Source organism: Mastomys coucha, unplaced genomic scaffold (genome assembly GCF_008632895.1).
Source record: "Mastomys coucha isolate ucsf_1 unplaced genomic scaffold, UCSF_Mcou_1 pScaffold23, whole genome shotgun sequence".
Taxonomy (NCBI): Eukaryota; Metazoa; Chordata; class Mammalia; order Rodentia; family Muridae; genus Mastomys; species Mastomys coucha.
The window spans coordinates 57,299,039-57,321,907 of NW_022196906.1; the positions used below are offsets into that span (position 1 = coordinate 57,299,039).

The window sequence follows — 22,869 nt, forward strand, 5'->3', positions numbered from 1 at the left end:
GGGGGGGGGGGGCTTCTGTTCTTAGAGGCTAAAGAGGCTCCCTTGCCAGTCATCACACCTCATGTAGCCCAGGCTGGCCACAAACTGTATAAGTCAGCCAGGATGACCTTGAACTCCTGATCCTCCTGTCTCTGCCTCCTGGAGTGCTAGAATTACAAGCATGCACCTACATGAGGGAGGGCACTGTTGTGCACTTCCACCCAAACTAGTATTCTCCTAATTGCATAGGGACAGTGTCTGGCTGTGGGGCCCACGACTGTAACTCCAGCCAGCACTCAGGAGACAAAGAGAAGGGGATTGCTACAAGTTCAAGACTACCCTGGTTTATATAGCAAGATCCTGTCTCAAAACAAAACAAACAAAAAAAATCTGGCACAGTAACTGGCTCTGCATGGCCCCTCTGATACCCTGGGGGAGGGAATAAGAATGGTGTGTGGAGGTGGGGGGTGGAAAGGGGCAGGAGTGGGTCCCAGCCCGCCTCACTCTGCCACCCCTGTGCGTTCTCAGATCGACTCCTTTGAGCTGCTGTACTACTATGATGAGTACCTGGGCCACTGCATGTGGTGAGTGACGGGCTGACCGCTCTAGGTTCCATCCAGGGTCCAGGCACCAGGAGATACTGGACAGGGCTGCTTGGATCCCAGGCCTCCAAGTATTGAGTGGACCATCTGGGATGGCATTCTCTTCTCATCGAAGGTCTTATGAGTGGGGCCCCTGGTCAGCACGCTAGGAAGACCCAGCTACTTTCCTTTGGCCTTAAGGGGGCCTCCTAATGCCTCCTTCCTACCTGAAGTTCCCACAGTGGCCACTAGAGGGCAGAAAGCAGATGTTTGTCCTCGTGAGCCCGGGCTTGGGGAGGGAGGACCGTAGTAGCCCTGATAAACACACAGAGGGTTGTGGGTCTGGTGCAAGAGACAGTTGTGGGTTTAAAAAGCTGAGAAGAGCCAGCAGGGCCAGGTCTGGGTGGCACAGATTGTGTTCCCCATCTTAAAACAGTCTCCCGGGGAAATCTCCCTACCATCGCCACTACTGCCAGGAAAATATCAAGCACGTGCGGTCAGAATCAGACTCAGGGCTCAAATAAAGAGGTTTCTTCTGCCGCCCTTCATCCTACACAAGATGAACTAAAGCCAGAGGAAGAAGATGAGAACACTTGTTATCTAGGAGGTGGTGGGCTAGCACTGTGAGGCGCTTCCCTTAGCACATGCCCAGCACTGGTGTCTGCGTCTGCGGGACTGGCTGAGATTACAGAGCTTCATCCTCTTGGTTCAGAGTCCGACAGGCCTCCCGTGCCAGCTCGTCCTGACCTTGACGGATGACTCTTCCTGTTGGAAGTTGGGAGAGGAAGAACAAGCTGGGAATTCAGGAGAGGTGGGGGAGTGGACTGAGCATTGAGGATCAGGGTGTCACATGACAGAAAAGGGTTGCATGTGAGCAGTATGAGCGCGCGTGCGTGCATGCGTGCGTGCGTGCGTGCGTGCGTGCGTGCGTGCGTGTGTGTGTGTGTTGGAAGGAGAAAGGGAGGCCCCTGTGTGTTGGGGAGATGCCATACCCTTGGATGAGATAGGGCCTGTGGGCTGAGGGTGAGGGGGCTTCACAGCTCTCGGATTCCTGCAGCACTGTGTTCTCTCTGACCTCAGCCCTGCTGGGTAGCCTAATTTCTAGGCTAGTGTGGCGCCGGACTTACTGGTATCCGAGGCACATGGATGAGACAGAGCCCCTCATCCCCTCATCTCCATGTGGAATGAAGGACAGGGCAGGTGCCCAGTCCAGAGAGGGAAGCCAGGCAGGAGGTAGTTGCCATGGCGACTACCCCTTCACTTCATTTTTAACACTGGAGCCTGAGAGTCACCTTTTAGTTTCTGTTCCTCCCACCTTGACTCTCAGGGCAAGAAAGGCTGGATGTAGAGCAGTGCGCATGACATGTCAGCTTGGTGTCACGCTATGTGAAATGCAAGGGACCAGTGGGAAGGTGGTGGGGATGGCCTGGGCCAGGCCTGTAAACTGCTGCCTCTCTGTCACAGGTACATCCCCTTCTTCCTCATCCTCTTCATGTACTTCAGTGGCTGTTTCACTACCTCCAAGGCTGAGAGCCACATGCCAGGGCCTGCCCTGCTCCTGGTGGTGCCCAGTGGTCTGTACTACTGGTGAGTGGATATCGGCACATGGGGTGGACAAAGGGCACAGACACTGAATGAGCCACCACAGTGAAAACCCACACATCACCAGCTCCATAATCTCATGCTAGCATTTGGGAGGTAGAGACAGGAGGATAGGGAGTTCAAGGTTAGCATCGGCTATATAAGTTTGAGGCCATGTTGGGCTACATGGACTCTGTTTGAGAGAGAAAGAGAGAGAGGGGTGGGGAGAGGGAGAGAAAGAGAGAGAGATCACACTTGGCCACAGGCCTGCAGTGTGACTCCACATAAGACATCTCCAGGCCTCTGCTTCTTCCTGGATTGAGTGAGGACTGTGCCTTGAAGAGGCACCTCTGTTACCAGGATCCTCAGCACTAAGTAGACAGAGATGGTGTGGCTGCTGCCCCTTTCCTCTGTGCCCTAATTCCCAGCATGTCAGAGCCACCTCGAGGCCAGGAGTCTACCTCTAGTTCCATGTCTTGTGAATCCTCCTGAGCCTCAGTTTACCCCTCTGAAATAGGAGTTATACTGGCCTTGTCCCCATCTCAGGAATGTCAGGATCCAGTGGGGAGAGAAGAGCAGCACGGTGCCAAGAGGACAGAGCAGGAGGAATTCCCCGCCCAGCACCCTCTCCTGGTCCTTTGTTCTCCCGAGGTCCCCATGCCAGACTCCCCTCTCAGGCCTCAGCCAGACCCTTATGGTTTCTTCCTTGGAGACAGGTCTTTCTCACACACCCAGAGGACTTGGACTACAGGAAGGACCCAGCAGAACTGGGTTCTCCTTAGGTAGGAAGCCCCCTGCACATGAGAAAGGCCCTTTCTCCCTGGGTCAGAGCTAGCACTTCCAAGGCCTGTCCAGCCTACAAGTGGTCCCACCAGAGCTCATCTATGTTCTCCGTGAGGGTGGGATTAGAGATACTGGCATTAATGCCAGAGAAAAAGAGGCTTGACCAGGACATGCTCATTGCCGCAGTCTTACTTGACATGTTAGTGTGACATTGGCGGATCCATAACAGTGCACCATTCACTGAATAAAATGCTTTCCCAAGTAAGAGCTACACACAGACTTGCCAGATGCCTTGAGAGGTGGGGCTGTTTCTGTTACCCTCCTAAGGGAGAAAGCAGCCCTGAAGTTGTCATCAGGAAACCCTAGAGGCCGACAGGTAACCTTGCAGAAGCCTCCAAGTGCCTCTGAGTGCTCTATACTTGAGGTGGCAACATCTCTAAGAGATAACAGTAGTCCAGCCTCCAAGGGGACAGTAATGACAATAGTCTCCATGTATTGGGATGACATCCCCAAACTCACATGTCTCCAGAAACCAAGCTGGCAGGAGATGAGGCCCCAGGGAGTATAAGAACTGAGACCGTGTGTTGCAAGGTGTTCTAGGCAAAGAATACATTCTCTTGCTCCTCCAGAGCCAGTTTTTGTCATGTGGAAGTGTCCTAATGTGGTAAGAAAAGCCAGAAACCAGGGGGCTGGAGAGATGGCTCAGCAGTTAAGAGCACTGACTGCTCTTCCAGAGGTCCTGAGTTCAATTCCCAGCAACCATCTGTAATGGGATCTGATGCCCTCTTCTGGTGTATCTGAAGACAGTGACAGTATATTCACATATATAAAACAAATAAATCTTAAAAAAAAACAAAAACAAAAACAAAAAAACAAGAAAAAGAAAAGCCAGAAACTAAAGCCCAGATATCCTGTGATTCTCAATACATAGCCTTGGAACTTGCTGTGTGGCAGGCAGAGCCTACCTGTCTGCCTCTGCCTCCTGGGCACAGCGGAAACCTGTAAGCCACCATGCCTAGCTGCCTGGAACTCACTCTGTAGACCAGGCTGGCCTCTCTGCCTCCTCAGGGTTGGGATTAAAGTCGTGCACCCCCTCACATAGCTATCCTGCAGAATATGATAAACCACTTAAAGTTAGAGCAGTATGAGGCCTCTGGGCACTTGAGTCCACTCATTAGATGAGCTGTTTTGATTGACTGGGAGAGCAGCCTAGGACGGACTTGGTCCAGAAGGATGCTGGTGATGGTGTTGCCATGGCACCCACTTCACCTCCACCCCTGTTCTCTTTTTCCAGGTACCTGGTCACCGAGGGCCAGATCTTCATCCTCTTCATCTTCACCTTCTTCGCCATGCTGGCTCTCGTCTTGCACCAGAAGCGCAGGCACCTCTTCCTGGACAGCAATGGCCTCTTCCTCTTCTATTCCTTCGCACTCACCCTCTCACTGGTGGCTCTGTGGGTGGCTTGGCTGTGGAATGACCCTGTACTCAGAAAGAAGTACCCCGGTGTCATCTATGTTCCTGAGCCCTGGGCCTTCTATACGCTCCATGTTAGCAATCAACAGTGAGGCTCACTGGGGGCAACAGGCCATGGTATCTGGACAAGTTTGCATACATTACACGCACTGTGGTAATGTGAACTATGCATTGGTGGCAGGGATGGGCAGAGTGTGCTGTTGAGAGACTCAACTGTTCTGGTCAGGTTCTGGGTTTGTTTTTTTCTTTTCTTTCTCCCCCTTTGGGCTTAAAATGGAATTTAGTTTGGGGAAGTATATGAAGGCCAAGATCCCAGCCCCTGCCCTCCCCTGTATTTCACTACTATTAGAGGTGCCTGAATAACACCCCTATCTCTCAGGACTGGGCTGGCCTTGGTGACATGCAGGTGAGGGAGGGCTGCACAGGACAGAAGCAGGAGAGTCTGCTACCCGCCCAGCCCCTGGGCCCTAGCTTTCTGGGTCAATACTTCTTTTGTGCTTTAAACAGAGCAATGCCATCTCTGGGCTTCATTTGCTCTGGAGGGCCCCGTGGATCCAAGTGACTCTGGGTCCTGGTGGTTACTGATTCCCTCGGGGCAGCGGCAGCAAGGAGGAGTGGTTCTTTTACTGTGTCCCCCACCTTCCACCTAGCGGGTACAGTTTCCCCCAGCCTCTTGTCTAGCTTCATACCCCATTCACATGTTGTTGAGAACCCTGTCTCCAGGGAGCCAGAGGCCACACTCTCAGCCAAGCTCTTGAAGCTGGCCTGGGTTCCGAGCTACATGGAAGGCAGAGTTTTCAAGCCCTTGTTTTATAGATTCGCTGAGACCTGATGTAAGGGTCTGAGACATTACAAGTCAGTCTCTTGAGACAGTGCATCTCAGCCTGAATCTCTGTCAGCACCTGCCTGGTGCCTTTGTTCCCAGCATGGTGGCTCCTGTCTCTCCCCAGCCCACCTCCTCCCAGGCCTCAGATATAGGTCTCCTTGGCACAAGGCGCCACCACCTCATTTGGTAGCCAGCCCTGACTGGCCTGTACTGTGAGTCTTGGGGACACTCCATGCATGGCCCTGCCTCTTTTCTGCTGTTCTCAGGGACTGTGCCTCAGTTTTCCCTTGTGGTCTTTCTATGGGCTAACCCATGCTGGGGGGTGGTGGTGACAGGGGTGAGAGGCCTGAATAAAGGCTGTTTTGAAACCCAGCCTGGTTGGTGGTTGTTTCTAGCTTTGGGAGTGTGGTGGTGGACGCACGTGGGAGTTCTGGACTAAGGGAGAGACTTGTTGGTCTGCTCTGGGCTGCAGGGTGTGAGGCTTGCTTTTAGGGCAGACCTGGGGACCTGCCCCCCGTAGCTTTGCCCCCCCCCCAACACTTAATACTGTTCCTTAGAGGAGCCTATGCCAGTGAAGAGAAGTAGAGAATCTCCAGGTCTGTTGCTGGGAGTGTCCCACAAGTTGTCCCAGTTGGGAGACAATGGGAAGCTAGTTGACATTCACAGGAGGTGGCCCTCAGCCTTCTGCAAGTTGACTAAGCTCCTAGAGCCTGGGTTCTTGGCAGCCCAGTCACACCTCCCCAGACAATGATGTGGGTGACATTACCAGAAGGCACAGTGGGTCTTTTAGAAACATTAGTCACCTTATTTTAGAGACTTAATTGTCCTTGAATCTGCCCATTAGGTTCACTGACCAGTGGGCTCCAGGGATCCAGCTGTCTCCATTTCTTCTTGCCTAGATTATAAACATGGACCACCACACCTGATCTTTTTTATGTAGGTTCTGGGGGTAGAACTCGGGTTCCTTAAGAAAACATTTAAAAATATTCCCAAAGCAAGCATTTAGAAACAGCGAGTTCCTGGGGTCTTGGGCCGCCCTATGTACCTTTTGGACAGTTGACTAGGAATGTCACCCTGGGAAGCTGTGTGGATGGAGCCTGGCTTCATCTTCCTGGATATCTACCATAAAGCTTCTAGAAAATTGGTTCCCAGAGTACAAGAGGTTGTAGGAGAAACCAGAACTAATCAGAAAATGGAGATGGACCTGTAGGCCACTCTGACATGGGCTCCTTCACGTACCACCACACCAGATCCTAGCTACTCAGTGTGGCCCCAGACTGCAGCTACAGCTTCTTCTGGAAATGGACCAACAGGCATCTTGATGCCTCTCCAGGCTGTACCTAGGCGGGGACCCTTGAGGTCCCAGTTCCTTGCTGCCAAGGCACGTGTGCAGTCCACATGACTTTCAAGGCCACTGTAAGGTGCCATGAACCTGGTGACTGAGAGCAGCTGGTCTCTCTCTGTTCCGTTCTGAGGGTGAGGTCAAGGCTGTGTTCTCATGGGTTCTACAGGATGTCTCTTCTCTGCCTCTTCCAGCCTGTGGTGGGACCTAGGCCATCCTGGGTATTCTGAACTGTGAGCCCATTAATCATGGCCCTCCCCGTGTGATTGCTTGCCTTGACTTAGCACCTACCCTATCTGCTCTGTATGACCTCACCTCACCTCTGGCCATAGACCCTACTTCCAGATGAAGTCCCTTAGGCTCTAGGTAGACATGGATTCCAGGGACACTAGTTATCCCAGGAGAGCCCCGAAACAAAAGGATAGATAGGATGGAGGTGGGGAGAACAAAGTCTGAGGACCACTTCCTGCTCTTCCACACTTTACCCAGCAGGTACATGGATGCTTGTGAAGACTCACTTTCCCGGGTATGGGGGAATAAGGACTGCCCTGTCATGCCCCGACTCTGTGAGAGGCAGGAGTGCTGGCTAGGAACACAGTTCCATTGAAAGCGGCAAGAGGAAGAGCATTGCTTTTGGGTGAGAGCAGGATTTAGGGAGACAGGGCTGGGGTGCAGTCCAGGCTGACTTTGAACTTCTGATCCTCCCTCCTTCATCCTCTTACTAGACTTACAGGCAAGCACAATATGTGGTGTCTGAGTTATGTGGTGCTGTGGGTCAAATCCAGGGCTTGCATGCTAGGCAAGTTCTACTGAGTCCCTACCCCCATATAACCTAAGACATTCCCGGGAGACTCTTCTGGGGTTCTTGTTGCCTGAGTGGGGAAGAGGAGCCCCTTGCCTAAAACCCCTTCCACAGGGAGGGATGTTAGTCCAGAGATGGGTAAAAGAGGGGTAGGAGCCAGCAGAAGTCAGTGAAGTCCAGGGGAGGGGCTGGCCCCTCGCCAGGAGGGCCAAGTTTCAAGTATAAAGTGAATAAATCCAGCCCCAAGTGGTGCCAGAGGGGTTTCCTGTTGCATTTCACAGGGAGGGTCACACATGCAGACCACTGAGCAGTCTAGTAGATGTATACCATGAGCCCACTGGCAGTCACAGCCTTGGAGGGGGTGTGTAACCCGCTGAAACAGCATGAGACAACCCCTTTGACACCCACAGAGGGACCTGAGTGTTGCTGCAGACATCCGATGTGTACTTGAGAGGTAGAGACAGGAGGATCAAGAGATCAGAGCCATCTTCAGTTATTACAGTGAGTTTGAGGGCACCCTGAGCCACATGGGATCCTGTCTCAACACAACACAAAACAGGTGCTGGAGAGAGGACTTGGTGAGCATATACGGTGTTTGCAGAGGACCTGAATTTGTTTTCTAGCATCCACATGGGGTGGCTCACAACTGCCTATAACTCCACCTCCAGGGGATCTGACACCCTTTCATGGTCACACATATGCACGGCCATGCAAATATATAATAAAATATATAATTTGTGTTGTATTGAGACAGGATCCCATGTGGCTCAGGGTGCCCTCAAACTCACTGTAATAACTGAAGATGGCTCTGAACTCTTCTTGATCCTCCTGTCTCTACCTCCCAAGTACACGTCGGATGTCTGCAGCAACACTCAGGTCCCTCTCTTTGTGGGTGTCAAAAGGGTTGTCTCATGCTGTTTCAGCTGGTTACACATTATATATTTATATAATTAAAAGTATATATATACTTTTATGTATATATATGTATGTATGTATATATATATATATATATATTTTTTTTTTTTTTTTTTTTTGAGACAAGGTTTCTCTGTATAGCCCTGGCTGTCCTGGAACTCACTCTGTAATAGACCAGGCTGGTCTCGAACTCAGAAATCAGCCTGCCTCTGCCTCCCAACTACCCGGCTTAAAAGTATATTTTTAAAAATATTTTTCTCTCTGGAGGCAGCCATCAAGCAAGCCAAGATATGGACATGCAAATACAGACTACAGAGCAGTGGTTCTCAATCGTGGGTCGTGACCCCTTTGGGCCTTTCACAGAGATCAGATGTCCTGCCTATCAGATATTTGCATTACAGATCCACTACAGTAGCAAAATTACAGTTATGAAGAAGCAATGAAAATAATTTTATAGGTGGGTCACCACAGCATGAGGAACTGTATTAGAGGATTGTAGCATTAGGAAAGTTGAGGACCACTGCTATAGTGGAAGAAGAGATCTGACAACCTGACATGATGCACTTTCTTCAGGGGCCCATTGTTAGCTGTATCACCAATTCCTGTGCCTCACCTGGCTAGGTAAAGCAGACAGCTTCAAAAGGCTAAGCAAAACTACATTAGATGAAGGATTTCATGTTCACAGTGGAGGCTGCAAACACCCAATTCCTTAGAGTGTGACTTAGAGTAAACCTGTCCATCATGGGGTTAAGCAGTTAAAGATGGCTCAGTCTTCAGTATTTTGTGGAGAAATCTGGACTCCATTGTGGATTCTGAGCATCCTGAATTCTTACTAGGCTGAAGGCTCCATACAGATTCTTTGAGGTTCTCCTCATAGATCCACTACTTCATAAGTTATCAGAACAAATCCTGATACCCAATGGATCACTGAACCATCCCACAAGCACTGAGGCTGCCATCTGCTGGCCACAGGAGTTGTGGTCTCTGAAAAGGAATCCAAGTTCTGACACATTGAGTGGTTCTCACCACACAGTTGGAGAGAGTGGAGAGCTCTCCAGCTCCATTAGTAATGATATAAATAATGTTCATAAAATTTATACCAATAAATGATTTAGGACAGTCACACACGCGCACACACCAATGGAAACAAAACCAAACAAAAGAAGGGAGAGTTGATGGATGTCAGGATGCCCCTAGGGGCACATGGCTGACCCCACTACCCAGTTACTGAAACCTGAGAAAATGCCTCACCTGACTCTGAGCCCTTCACAAAGGTAGGGTATTTGGGGCCTCAGCTCTGTGCCCACCTGTCAAAAAGTACAGCCTACATTCCTTGCTCTCCCACGACCACTTACTTACCTGTACCCTCCAGCCTTCCTCACTCCTATCATACCCACCCCCCACCAAACCTAACCCCCCAACTATACCTACCCCCACTCCATACCTAGTCCCCTACCATATCTTGCCCCCCAGCCATACCTACCCTCCCAATCATACCTACCCTCACAAAGTGGAGTCAGAACCTCAAGATTCTTGAGTTTAAAGCATGTAAGAAGAGGTGGTTCAGGAGAAAAAAAACATTCCACATGGAGGGGTCAGGACCGGGAGAGGCCCTGAGTTTGTGTGCCCTCATAGGGGTTAGCAGGAGACCTCACCTCTTTTCCTCTGGTACCTGCAGCCTTTGGCAGCCCCCATTGCTCCCTGTGTAGTGCACAGCCTACGTGACCACACACAATGACTGACAATTGGACCAGCCTGGATTTAGCACTCTCGAAGGCAAACCAGCCAAGGAGTGTGGATGAAGGAAAGGAGACTTCCAGACCAGTCTGAGAACCTAGTCATGCCCAGGGCCCAGTTCTGGGAGCCACCCTTTTTCCTGTCTCTCAGGGGAGGAGGAGAGGCATAGAGGGCTGAGAAATTCAGTCAGCAGCTTTTATAATACCGGAAAGGGCGAGACGAGGAAGGGAGAGGAACTTCCTGCCTGGGAAAGTCAGGTCAAACTCCAAGGCCTCTGAGCTGCTAGCTTGAGACTCAGCTCCAGCACCCACCATCATCCCCAGCCCCTAGGAAATAGAATTGGCTGTGTATTGGTCTTTGGATTCTCTCAGCAGCCCATAATGTATCTGTTGAGGAAACCGAGGCATACAGGAGATGGACAATTTGGATCATAGCTGAGGACAATGTCCTTGGTGTGTCCCCAGATGTAGTGCATCTGCATGGCTGTGGATGGAGTGTCTCTGAGACTCTCTTGGACAGCCTCTTCTGGAGAGACAATGTGTGTGTGCTACCTGGCTCCAGCAAGGAGCTCAGCTTAGCCTCAGGAGAGAGAAAAGGGTCCCAAGCGGCTCAGACTCCACCCCGGAGCCCCCTTTTCAGAAGCTAGGCTCCCAAGAAGGGACACCCAAATTGTCCAGTTGATGCAGAGCCTCAGCCTCCAGGGGCAGGGGCCTCCAGGAGAGTCTGTAATGGTTTCCTCACAATCAACCTTCTCAGGATGGCAGGGCATCCAGTGTTCAGCTGGAATCTGACTCTCATGGCGTAGGGCCCAGTCTCCATGGCAGCGGAGGATTTATTACCAGGCCTCCACCCAGCCTGCTGGACTTTGGACTCCAAGCCGGCGTAAAGAGAACCAAACACAGTTCCAGGAGCAAGGGGTGCCTGAGGATGGTGAGTGAGGGGCTATGCCGGAAGTTGGTGGGGAGGGCCCCGGCTGAAGCCCCCCTCTTGACTGTTCTTTCTCTGCTGCAGGCCAAGTTCCTTTCCCAGGACCAAATTAATGGTAGGTTGGGTTTGTTCTCTAATTAGTAACTCCCCACAAAATGTGTGTCTCATTAGGCAATTTGCTTTGCTGGGTTTTGTTGGTAGGAAGGAAGGCCCGAGGGCTGGACAGCTGGCCCACCCACAGGCTTGGGGCCAGGTGCTGTGGGGCAGCTGGTTATCTGTTTGGGGGTGGCCCAGAAGACAGACCAGGGCCTGTTATATGTCAGTGTGACTTTCAAGCTGAGTCATAAAAGTGAGCTTGCGAGTGCTCCAGAGAGCCTGGAAGGGGGTCTGGGTGGGAGGCTGGTAATGGAGAAAGATCACTAACATAGACACTGAGCCAGAGAGGAGGGCTGGGGCTTTGTCATCAGCGCAGAGAGGCACCAGAACCCAGGGTTACACCCTGGGGCAGGAGATTTCTTTACAGCCCTTAGTCTCTGTAAAACTAGGGGCTCAGCTGGTACCTCTTGCCTAGTTCAATGCAGGCATCTTGTTTTTGGGCTTCCCACAGAGCAGACTTCTGTTTCCCCAAGACCAGAAAGACAGAGTTAAGTTACACTGAACCTGGCCAACACCTGGCCAGGGGTCTGCTGGCTGACTTCCTGGCAGAGAGGCCAGAGAGTGCAGCCCCAGGCCTTTACAGGGTAGCTATCTTTTCCCTCAGGCTGTGCCCCTAAACCTGCCCCAACATAGGATGGAAACATACCCAATAATATCCTTTTCATCGCTGACATGACACCTTGTCAGTGAGCTAGAACTGCAGGTACACGGGGACATGGAGCTCTGGTGCAGGAGGTCACAGGGGTGGCTTCTGGTTACCCAAGCAAGGCTCAATCCCAGAGATGTAAATGACCAGAGCGACCAGAGCTTGGTCTAGAAGAGGGGTGACATGGATTATGCTTATAGGTCCAAGTGGGTACCTACCCTTAGAATCTTCAACTCCCTATCCCTCAAACCAAGGCCAAGACCAGAGGGCACAGTGAAGAGACTTTGCAGCCCAGCCTAGCCCACAGTTAGGGGCCGGGGGCTGGTGAGACGGTTCACTAGAATTGATTCTGCTCTTGCAGAAGATCTAAGATTGGTTCCCAGCCGATATAAGGACTGCTCAGAACCACCTGTAACTCCATCTCCCAGGGCGTAGGAAACCTTTGCCTCCTGGGGCACCTGTATTGGTGCCTGTGCACACAATGGAAAATAAAGTCTTTGAATGGGGACCTAAGCTAGAGGCTACCTGTCAGCCTTATCAGTCCCCTAGACAACAGACTCTCACTGCTCCTCTCTTCCATGGCTTTTGAAACAACCAGAAAGGAAGAAGGCAAATTCTCTTTGTATCCCAGTGTCTTTAACACCAAGAAAGGTGGCCATGAATGTTTAGGGGCTAGAAGCCTGGCTGGGGATGGGAGAGGAATGGGGCTTTGGAGGCTGCAAAGCCAGTCATCCCGGAGTCTCCGTTTTCTTGTCTGAGAAGAGGGACGATGATGCCACCTGATGTGTTTACCTCACTTATTCTTTACTTCAGCAAGAGTCCTTTCTCTGTGCCAACCTTGCCCTGTGCCAGCCCTACCCCAGGTATTAAAAATTGAGCAGTGAGCCGGGAGGTACCTGCCCCATTCTTGGGATCACCATTGAGAGAAGAGTGAAAGACAAAATGGAAAGCTGTGAAAGAGGGGTGGGGCCACACTGAGAGGACCTGAGAGGTGCGGGGAGGCAGTGGGCAGGGTGGCATGTGTGTGTGTGTGTGTGTGTGTGTGTGTGTGTGTGTGTAGAGGACTGAGGAGCGGGGTCCCCAGACAAGCCAGGTATTCTGGGGATCTTGTTATCTTGGTCTAGCATAGTGAGAAAAGACAGCAGGTATGGAGGGCCCACAAAACCCTGTGATGCAGGATGGTGTCCAGCAGGCTCCAGGGGTGGCTTCTGGTGACCCAGGCAGGGATCCTAGAGTTGTAAAGGAAGAGAGCTTGGTCTAGAAGGCAGATGGTGGAGGGAGGTTGTGGGGGTGGGGAGGTGGCAGCTGGAGAGATGGCTCAGCACCTGAGATAGGGAGATAGGTTCCCAGCAGCTACACTGGGTGACTCAACAACCACCTGGAATTCCAGCTCCAGGGAATGTGGCTCTGCAGGTTTGAAGAGATGGATTTTTGTCTGGAGAGATGGTTCTGTGGATAAAGGCACCTGCCCCCAAGCCTGACAATCCCCGCCAGCCCACCACATGGTGGAAAGAACCAACTCCCCCTTTGACTCCCACACATATAGACACTGAAAAATAAAACGTGGGCTGGAGAGATGGCTCAGCTATAGTGTGCTCATATGCACAAGATAAATCTTTAAATAAAATAAAATGTATTAAAATGTTTATGAAAAGAAAGCAGAGGTGGGTCTGTTAATGCTGGAAGAGAACACATATGTCAATTTGCTCAGAGGCTGGCCTCCATTTAATCCTTGCCCCAGGCCCCAGTTACCAACATAGGAGAATGCAGTGGATAGCCAGCAGATCCTGCCCCCCAACCCCAAGCCCAGGCCTCAAAAGCTCTTTCTTTGGAAGATGGAAGGGATTAGGGGATTAGGGCAGCTCACCCCCACGGAATCAACATCTGCAGAGCTGGGATCTTACCCAAGCTCACTGGTGGCTTGGCTTTGCCTCCAGGGGCCCCTCGGGGAAGAGACAGGACAGAGACAGGACAGCTTTACCAGCTGTGCAACTGCAGCAGCAGCAGGAGGCTCCAGCACAGGGAAGAAAGGACAGCAGAAAGAGCCAGGGGCCAGCTCTGCCCAGGCCTTGGGCACCCTTCCCAGCAGTTCCATGTAGGGACCAGGACCCGCCAGAGGACAACTTGAGAGTTCGGGAGTCAGGTCCTAGAGAAGTGATGTGAAGTACCCACATTCAGCTCCGACCATAGCAAACCCCTACCTCAGAGAGCATCAGAGAACATTTGCCTCCTAGAGGGGTTCTGCAGACAGAGGGGAGAAGTCTTATCAATGTTACAAAGGTCCCCGGGGGTCTGGCAGCTCTACCAATTTTTGAGTGACATCTTAAGGGATAGAGAAGGAAAGGAGGGGACAGTCTGGCCAGATGAACCACAGGACACCTTGTGAAATTTGAATTTCAGATAAACACATTTTCTTTCTTTTTTTTTTTATAGATCTTTTTTTTTCTTTTAGATTTATTTTATTTATTTTATGTGTATGAGTACACTGTAGCTGTATAGATGGCCATGATCCATCATGTATGTGGCTGCTGGGAATTGAACTCAGGACCTCTGTGGCCCCCGCTTGCTCCAGCCTGCTTGCTCCGGCCCTGTTCGCTCCAGCATAATTCATTGTAGCTGTCTTCAGACACACCAGAAGAGGGCATCAGATCTCATTACGGGTGGTTGTAAGCTACTATGTGGTTGCTGGGATCCGAACTCAGGACCTCTGGAAGAGCAGTCAGTGCTCTTACCTGCTGAGCCATCTCGCCACCCCAATAAACATTTTCTGAGTCTAATTTAATATATGGTTGGTATGTGCTCATGCTGAAAGTTAGTTCAGTGGGGGTTGGATCAGTACTGCCCTTCCAGAAGACCCGAGTCAGGTTCCTGTACCTATGTGAGAAGGCTTACAGCTACCTGTACCCGCAGCCCCAGGGCAACCACCCTTCTGGTGTCTTTGGTGCTAACACACATGTGGCATTCACTCATAGAGTCAGACACATACAAATGAATAAAAATAACACAAATAAATCTTCAACAATTAGCTCATCTTTCTCTGAATTCTATTTGACTTTTTTTAGTTTTATATCTGTCTGACATTTATTTATTTTTTTTAAAAGATTTATTTATTATATGTAAGTACACTGTAACTGTCTTCAGACACACCAGAAGAGGGCGACAGATCTCATTACGGATGGTTGTGAGCCACCATGTGGTTGCTGGGATTTGAACTCAGGACCTTTGGAAGAGTGGTCAGTGCTCTTAACCGCTAAGCCATTTCTCCAACCCTAACATTTACTTATTTATGGAGTGTGTATGTATACTATACATGTACTGTGGATGTCAGAAGACAACCTGCAGGAGTTGCTTTTTCTTATACCATGTGGGTCCTGGGGAACAAATTCAGACTTGGCGGCAAGCATCTTCACCCCTGAGCCACCTTGCTGGCCCTTTTTGTTTGTTTTGTTTTTTTTGAGACAGTGTCTCAGACAGCCTAGGCTAACCTTTAGCTACTACATAGTGGCTAACTTTGGAATCCCAATCCCCCTGCCTTCACCTCCCAAGTGTTGGGATTACAAGCACACACTATCACACTGTGTCTCTATGGGGTTTTGGAGATCAGGTGGGGCAAAACAAGGGAAAGAGAATAGGGAGGTCAGGGAGCTCGATGTTGGGGTGCCTGCACAACATGCACAAGGTTCCAGTTCATCCCCAAGATGGGGTGGGGGAGGAGAATGGAATGAAAAGAGGAGGAGGAGGGCAGAGGTGGGGTGAGCACCTGCTACTGACTTCCTCTCCCAACTGTGTGTAGAGTACAAGGAATGCTTCTCCCTGTACGACAAGCAGCAAAGAGGGAAGATTAAGGCCACAGATCTTCTGGTGTCCATGAGGTGCCTAGGAGCCAGCCCCACGCCTGGGGAAGTGCAGCGGCACCTGCAGACTCATGGGATTGGTGAGTGGGTGGTTCGGGTGGGCTTGTGAAGGGCCTAGCTGGGAGAAAGCTCAGAGGCCCGAGGTACTGGCGGTAGTGTGCCTCCCCAGTCTGAACCGTAGAGGTAGCTAGCTGGCCATGTATACTGTGTTTCATCCCACAGGGTCTCATGTCCCACCCAGTCTGTCACAGCCCCCAAGAAAGCATGCTAACACTGGTCCCGGTGGGTTTTTTTCTCTCTGATTTTATTTGAAATAGGGTCTCATGTAGCCTAGGCTCGTCTTGAACTCACCTTTTGCTAGCCCAGGGTGACACCGAGTTCCTGATCCTCCTGCCTCCACTTCCCAAGTGCTGGGCTCACAGATGTGTACTATCATACCCAGCTCCTATATTTATGGGGAAAAAGCCTTTCGCAGGGGGTTTGGCATGTGCTTAGTGAAAACATCCAAGTTGTGTGGGCCCTATCCAACCGTGTCCTAAACAAAGACACATCCCAGAGCCAGTAAGGTGCCTGGGTTCTGGAGCCAATAGAGGACTCAAGATCAGGACTCGATTCTTCTGATTTCATTGGCTGACCTAGAAATTGTAACAAGGCTGCTAAGCTGGAAGGAAACGGAGCCCGAGTATTACCAAACAGCTCTCTCTGCTGCTGTCATTAAGGGAGACTTTCTCTCTTTTTTGACTGGAAATATGAGACTTTTATAATCAAAACCAAACTGTGTTTCTTTATTTTTAGGAATGAAAAGCTCAGGGAGTGATGTCTACCAGGATGTATACACTGGGGACTGGACACTAGAGGGTGAGGGATGGGGGAAAACAAGCCCAGAGCACTTGACCTGAAGCCTGAGTCCTCAGCACCTGGACTTCAGAGTCCTGTCTCTCAGATGGGTTCTCACCATCTGCTAGGGTTACTGGAGGCCACAGGAGCATCTCCTCCCACAGGCCAGAGCCCAGGGGGCAGAAACCTGAGCTCTCCATTTCACGCTCTGAAGGGGCAGGAGCTGCCTTAGCTTCTCTATTCCTTAGAAAGGAAGAAGCAGTCAGGGGCATTCCCATTTGTTGTGCTAAGTGGTGTGAGGGTCCTTGTCCTTCCAGAAGGGTGGAGCCTGAGGCCTTGGGAAGGTAGTGGAGTGGTAAGGCAGAGACCAGGGCTTCAGACTCACACATCTTTGGTGGATCTGGTGCCTGCCAAGAGGAGAATGGACATACTGACCTGGACTAGGTTCCCTCCATTTTGGAAGCATGGGAGAGAGCAGAGGAGGAGGCTCCCTCCATCTGGTCCTGTGCCATGATTCAATACTCTAAGTTACTGTCTCCTTAGCAAGCAAGATTTGGGGAGGGATTAATAATCATGCTGTCTTGGTTGTGTCCTTCCTCTGCCACGCCCCCATCCCCACCCCCATTGCTATGATAAAATACCATGACTAAAGCAACTTAAGAAGAGAAGGTTTAGCCAGGCAGTGGTGGCACACGCCTTTAATCCCAGCACTTGGGAGGCAGAGGCAGGAAGATTTCTGAGTTCGAGGCTAGCCTGGTCTACAGAGTGAGTTCCAGGACAGCCAGGGCTATACAGTGAAACCCTACCTCGAAAACAAACAAAAAACAAAACAAAAACAAAAACCAAACAAACCTTCCCACCAGCTCACTGTTTTGTGGGCTTTCCTAGACAAGCACGGAGAGCTGGATTTCTCCACCTTCCTGACCATTATGCACATGCAAATCAAGCAAGAAGACCCAAAGAAAGAAATCCTTCTGGCCATGCTGATGGCAGACAAGGAGAAGAAAGGTTACATCATGGCATCCGAGCTGCGGTCGAAACTCATGAAACTGGGAGAGAAGCTCACTCACAAGGAAGGTACCCGCCTGGCCGGCTGAGCCATCTGGGAAGGGTTAGGGAACTGTGGGGAGGGCGGTGTTGTGTAGCCCACCTGAGGGAGGCTGTGAGGACAGCAAGATGATGGATAGCCCAGAAGCTTGAGAGCCAAAGTCACGTTGGCTGAGTGAGGGACTGGAATTTAAGGCAAAACCAGGGGGGAGAGGCGGAAGTAGCCCAGGGTAGAGGGTCAGCTCAGAGACAGTCCACTTGGAGTCTCCAATCATGTGAGCAGCTGGGGCATCTACTGGAATTCACTTCGTTGAAGCTCTCACTGAGGATCTCAATGTGGCCCAGAATGGCTAGCAACGCAGCCACTTTTGTTTTTAGAACTTTACTGGTGTGGTTATCAAATGTCAACTTTGTAGGTGATAATGTTGTGACACAATGCCAAAGATATAGCCCCAAGATAGGGACTGGAGAGATGGCTTCACGGGTAGGGTTTGCCCCACAAGCACGAGCATCTGAGTTTGAATCCTGGAACCCATGTTTTTTTGTTTTTGTTTTTTCTAAAGGTTGGACAGGAAGTGTGTATGGCTGCCTGTAATTACAGCATGCACAGGCAGACAGGAGGCGGGAGGGGGGCGGTGGGCAGAGACAGAATGCCAGGGCAAGCTGGCTAGACTAAATCCGAACCCGTGGGCTCTAGGTTCAGAGAGCCTTTGCCTCAAACAAAAGTAGAGAGCCATAGAGGGAGATACCAGATGTCAACCTCAGGTTTCCATTAATAGGTGCTGGCGCACTGCACATGAGCCTCCACACAGATGAACTGGCATACACATGTGCACACAAGCCATGCACACTAAGAGCTATGACACAGGACACAACTGGCAACACAAGAGTTCAGTTGATAAAAGGGGCCAGCTGAGTGGCTCCTGAGTAGAGCTGAGGCGGAATGCAGTGTGCAGGAGCCTCTCATCTCGACGGCCATCTTCTTACCACAGCTGGCTCTAATTCAGTCACCCATGGTGGTTCCAAATTGAGAGGCCATTGTGCCCCTGCCCTTAGCAGCCCTAGGGACTGGGGCTATGGGAGCTTTTCAGGGGTAGCCAGAGAAACCTGTCCTGGCTACAGAGTATGAGGTGGTCTTGCTTACTACATTTCTTGCTTCCAAACAGGATGAGGGCCTGGCACTTGTGAGAAAGCTCTAGGTATAGGCTTGGGCCATTTGCAGTGTCTTTCTTTCTAGCCTGCTAACACTGTTGGCAGCCCTGGTCCTGATAACATTGTAGACTTTGGCCTGCCCCTAGTCAGCATCACTTGTATCCACAGTCAGGATTTTTGAGTTGTCTGGCGAGTTTGTGGGGTCAGATGGAGGTTCAGCTTAGGCACAGAGAGATGAAAAGCCCCAGTACCCACCGGGCAGTGGTGGTGCACGCCTTTAATCCCAGCACTTGGGAGGCAGAGGCAGGTGGATTTCTGAGTTCGAGGCCAGCCTAGTCTACAGAATGAGTTCCAGGACAGCCAGGGCTACGCAGAGAAACCCTGTCTCGAAAAAAACAAAAAACAAACAAACAAACAAACAAAAAAAAAAAAAAAAAAAAAAAAAAAAAAAAAAAAAAGAAAGAAAGAAAAGGCCCAGTACCCACTGATTATTAACTTTGGGCCAGATTACAACTAACGACAGCAGAGTTTTCAGGTTGCAGTTTGAATTGGGTTTGAATCCGGGCCCTTCCTCTAGGGAGCCCTTGGGATGAGCTTCTAACAGGTATCCCTGGGGTCCTCCAAGAACTAGCATTCTATGGACCAGCCCGCTCAGATCTTATCTGCACTCATGAAGGACTGCAAAGCCTTTAAGAATGGTGCCTGACAGGCAGATTCAGCTCCCAATTTCTCTCAGCTGGAAGCATTTACTGCAACTGCTTTTCCTGTGAAGGGGAAAACAGGCCTGCCCTTGCTTCAGACTCCATGGCACTGCTGGTGGAGTGCTCTCTGAGGCGGTTATCGATCCTCTGTAGTGATAGTCAGGCCCTAGACTTCCCTCGTGCTAACCAGCAAAGGACACTGGGAAGGGAGCTGATGGAAACTGTTTTTCCTCCTCCTGGTTTCAGTGGAAGACAAGGTACCTCCAAGTGAAAACCATTTCTTCTGGGGATTCAGGAGAAATACTCTGTTCTGAAGCATCCTTGACACTTGTAGTACCCAGCACAGCCTATTGCCCAGCCTTAGAGTGTTGCCCCCTTCTGGTCAGCACTGGGCTGTGGTGTGCTGTATTGTGGTCTGTCTCCAGCTGGAGTGGATGCTTGGCCTGTTCTCTGTGGCTGGCAATTCACTAACTGGCTGCAGGTTAGAAGCTTTTCCATGAAATAAGATGCATCTGTTTCCTCAGGCTCAGAGCACCTCTGGGTTTAAAAAGAGAGAACTATATTCTATCTAATCTCTATGTCTACCTACCTACCTACCTACCTACTTACCTATCTATCTATCTATCTATCTATCTATCTATCTATCTATCTATCTATCTATCTATCTGAGAGGATCTCACTATATAGACCAAGCTAGCTTCAAACACAGAGATCCACCTGTCTTCTCCTTCAGAAGTTTGGGACTAAAGCTGTACACACCACCACACCTGGCTGAATTAGTTATCTTTTAAAAAGCAGTTCCACTTTCAAGAAGCTTCTCTCTGGCAGGTGTGGTGGCACAGCCTTTAATCTGAGCACTTGGGAGTCATAGGCAGGCTGATCTCTGCTGTGTTCCAGCTTGCCAGCCTAGTCTACAAAGTGCGTTGTAGGCACTGCTACCCTCCCCAAACAAACCAAAAACCTGGTAGAAAAAAAGATTTTGTGTTTGCACATATATGTACAGGTGCCCATGAGGGCAAATAATGGGCATCAGATCCCCCGGAACAGGTTACAGGCAGTTGTGAGCTACCTACACATCTACTGGGAATGGAATTAGGGTTCTCTCAAGAGTAGTTTGTACTCTTAACTGCTAAGTCATCTTTCCAGCGTCTGAACAATGTAGTTTGATGCTTTGAACTTGAGTTGCAGTTGGATTTACTTTTTGCATGTGCATTGACAAGATGCATTTTTCAAATTAATGCTAGGGATCCAACTCCAACCAAGGTGCATGTGGGCCATGTGCTTTCTTCACCCCATCCCTTTTGTAATGAGCTATAGTAACAGACACTTGTAGACTAGACTATAGAGTAACAGACACTTGTAGACTAGACTGTGGAGTAACAGACATTTATAGACTATAGAGTGACAGACACTTGTAGACTGTAGAGTACCAGACCACTTGTAGACTAGACTATAGAGTAACAGACATTTGCCACTCAGTATTCCATTAACGGGGGGGTAGGGGGTGGCGGGCAGCAAGGTGAGAGGTGGGCTTTTGTGGAAGAGAGGTACAGGTGTGAGCCTGGATTAGTGTGGCTGTGTTTGGAGCCGTGGACAATGCCCATGTGACTGGGAGGTTACAAGGGTGGGCTGCACAGGTAAAACATCCATGCTAAAGGTTTCTTGACAGAGAGGTCTGTCAACCCTGCTGATCTCTGGAACCCACATGGTGGAAGAAGAGAGCTGACTCCCACAAGCTGTCCTCTGACTTCCACATGTGTGGTATGCACAATACCTCCCCCCCAAAGAAATCAAAGTCAAGTACAAGGCAGCCTCAGTGACGATCCAGTGTACTCTGTGCTCATATCCTGGGCACTGCAGAAAGGAAAGGTTCTGGGTTCTTGTAAGCAGGTTATCCTCCCATCTTGGCGTGCATCCCAGTCCATGGAAACAGTCTATCAGATTCTCAGGGAAGACTTCTGGAGACCCCTAACATCACCAGATCCAAATTGAAACAGTAATGTGATTTATTGCAGTGGATGATCTTTTCAAGGAAGCGGGCATCGAACCGAATGGCCAAGTGAAATATGACACATTTATCCAGAAGATCACCCTTCCTGTGCAAGACTACTGAGGGAGCCGAGATCAAGGGAGCAGGGGATGAGAGCCTCTGGGGCCTGAAAACCTAGACTGATTCCTTTTCATAAGGGAAGTATAGAGATGGCAAACACAGCAGTTAAGACCACGTGCCACAACCACTGCATGGTATAAGTACCAACAGATGATGTAGCCACGGCACTGGATGCCTGTAATATGGTCTGTCTTGAGTTCGGTACTAACAGTCTAGCCCTTTGCAGCATGGAAGGGCCTATGGTTTGTAGTCAGAGTTGTATGCCAGTGTTGGCTCTGCATCGTCATTCCCTCACGCACTGTACTTCTCAAAACCTTTGGACCTCACGAGGATGAAGATTATGACTGAAAATAAATGGTTGGCAACTTGAGAGCATGTGGAATTGGTGTTTCCATGGTAGCGTGTCTCTAAAAGAATAGTCTGCCAGACCAGTCTGCTTTTGGGTGCAAGAACAACCTTCGACATTTCTAAGATAAAGCTGAGGTTGGCTGGGAACAGGCAACAAGCACAGAGTGTGCACACACATACAGAACAACAAACATAGAGCACAGACATAGAACAAGCATATTGTGCATGCACACACACACACAAGACACACAATAAGCACAGTGCATACACACAGACACACCCATTTCCTCTCTGGAGTTTTATCTTTTGTTCTCATTTCTTATAGTTCTACAGTGCCACTGATAAATCCTCATTTCCATTTCACCAGCCAGACCAAGTGTAGGATGCTTTTTCATAAAGAGGTATAAAGTGGAAACAAACATTAGAGGAATGTAGGGTTGGCTGAGCAGTGGGGAGATCCAGTTTTATCCCACACCAAGGAAGTGGGAGCCGTGCAGAGTTAATCAAGCATGCCTTTCTGATGCTCTTGGTGGTTTGCTGAAGCTGTGCCTGGAGCCATCCTTAGGTGTTCAAGTGACCTGATCATGACTTTCAGCTATTCTCTTGGGACTAACAGAATAAGGAGATGTACCAGGTCATGGCCAGAATCTGAGTGGCCCTGAAGTCAACAGTGGAAACCAGTGTCCTAGCTAGGATACCCAGGAGTACCCATGGAACACTCCAGCATAGGTAGGGTGCAGAGCTCTAAACATGAAGACCTTCATTCCGTTGTGTCAGGACTGCCTGTGGCTTTGTGCCTTATGTGAAAGCAGAAAGACGTATCAAGACACAGGAGTCTCTTGGGAAGTAGATGAGACATACATCTTACTAAGGGCTAGGCTCTGGACACACTCCTGGGAGTTAAACACTGGCGGCCTTGATTCAGCTACCTCACATATGCTGCATGGCTCAGATCAAACAGAAGACAAGGGAGCCTCATTTTCCTGTGAGTAGATACTATGTGTCCCCTGAGTAGCTTGATTATAAACAACCTGGCAAATTTCTTTAATACAAAAACCAAAAAAAAAAAAAA

General features: G+C 50.1%; 2 protein-coding genes across 4 annotated transcripts in view; both read left to right on the forward strand.

The window, feature by feature from the left end:
• The window catches only part of Cln6 (CLN6 transmembrane ER protein), a 15,449-nt gene extending 9,854 nt beyond the window's left edge, over window positions 1–5,595 (forward strand). The window contains exons 5-7 of the mRNA XM_031344847.1: window positions 508–563; window positions 2,025–2,147; window positions 4,219–5,595. Coding sequence (XP_031200707.1) covers window positions 508–563; window positions 2,025–2,147; window positions 4,219–4,489 — 450 coding nt within the window. The 3' untranslated portion in view covers window positions 4,490–5,595. The remainder of the gene's footprint in view (window positions 1–507; window positions 564–2,024; window positions 2,148–4,218) is intronic.
• A 4,737-nt stretch (window positions 5,596–10,332) lies between these two features.
• Window positions 10,333–21,819, forward strand: Calml4 (calmodulin like 4). 3 transcript variants are annotated; one of them, XM_031345493.1, is made up of 6 exons: window positions 10,333–10,471; window positions 10,776–10,949; window positions 11,031–11,061; window positions 15,542–15,682; window positions 17,328–17,516; window positions 21,355–21,819. In XM_031345493.1, the coding sequence occupies exons 1-6, from the start codon at window positions 10,463–10,465 to the stop codon at window positions 21,450–21,452; spliced, it is 642 nt and encodes a 213-aa protein (XP_031201353.1). In that variant the 5' UTR covers window positions 10,333–10,462; the 3' UTR covers window positions 21,453–21,819. The 3 variants fall into 3 exon arrangements, with proteins under 3 accessions (XP_031201353.1, XP_031201354.1, XP_031201355.1); XM_031345494.1 differs by lacking the exon at window positions 15,542–15,682; XM_031345495.1 differs by lacking the exons at window positions 10,333–10,471; window positions 11,031–11,061 and having other exon boundaries at window positions 10,912–10,949.
• The last annotated feature ends 1,050 nt before the right edge of the window (window positions 21,820–22,869 follow it).

Coding starts and splice junctions, on each gene's coding strand:
- Calml4 (XM_031345493.1), top strand. Junction 11,062..15,541: donor TTCCCAGGACCAAATTAATG/GTAGGTTGGGTT, acceptor AACTGTGTGTAG/AGTACAAGGAATGCTTCTCC. Junction 17,517..21,354: donor GAAGCTCACTCACAAGGAAG/GTACCCGCCTGG, acceptor GATTTATTGCAG/TGGATGATCTTTTCAAGGAA.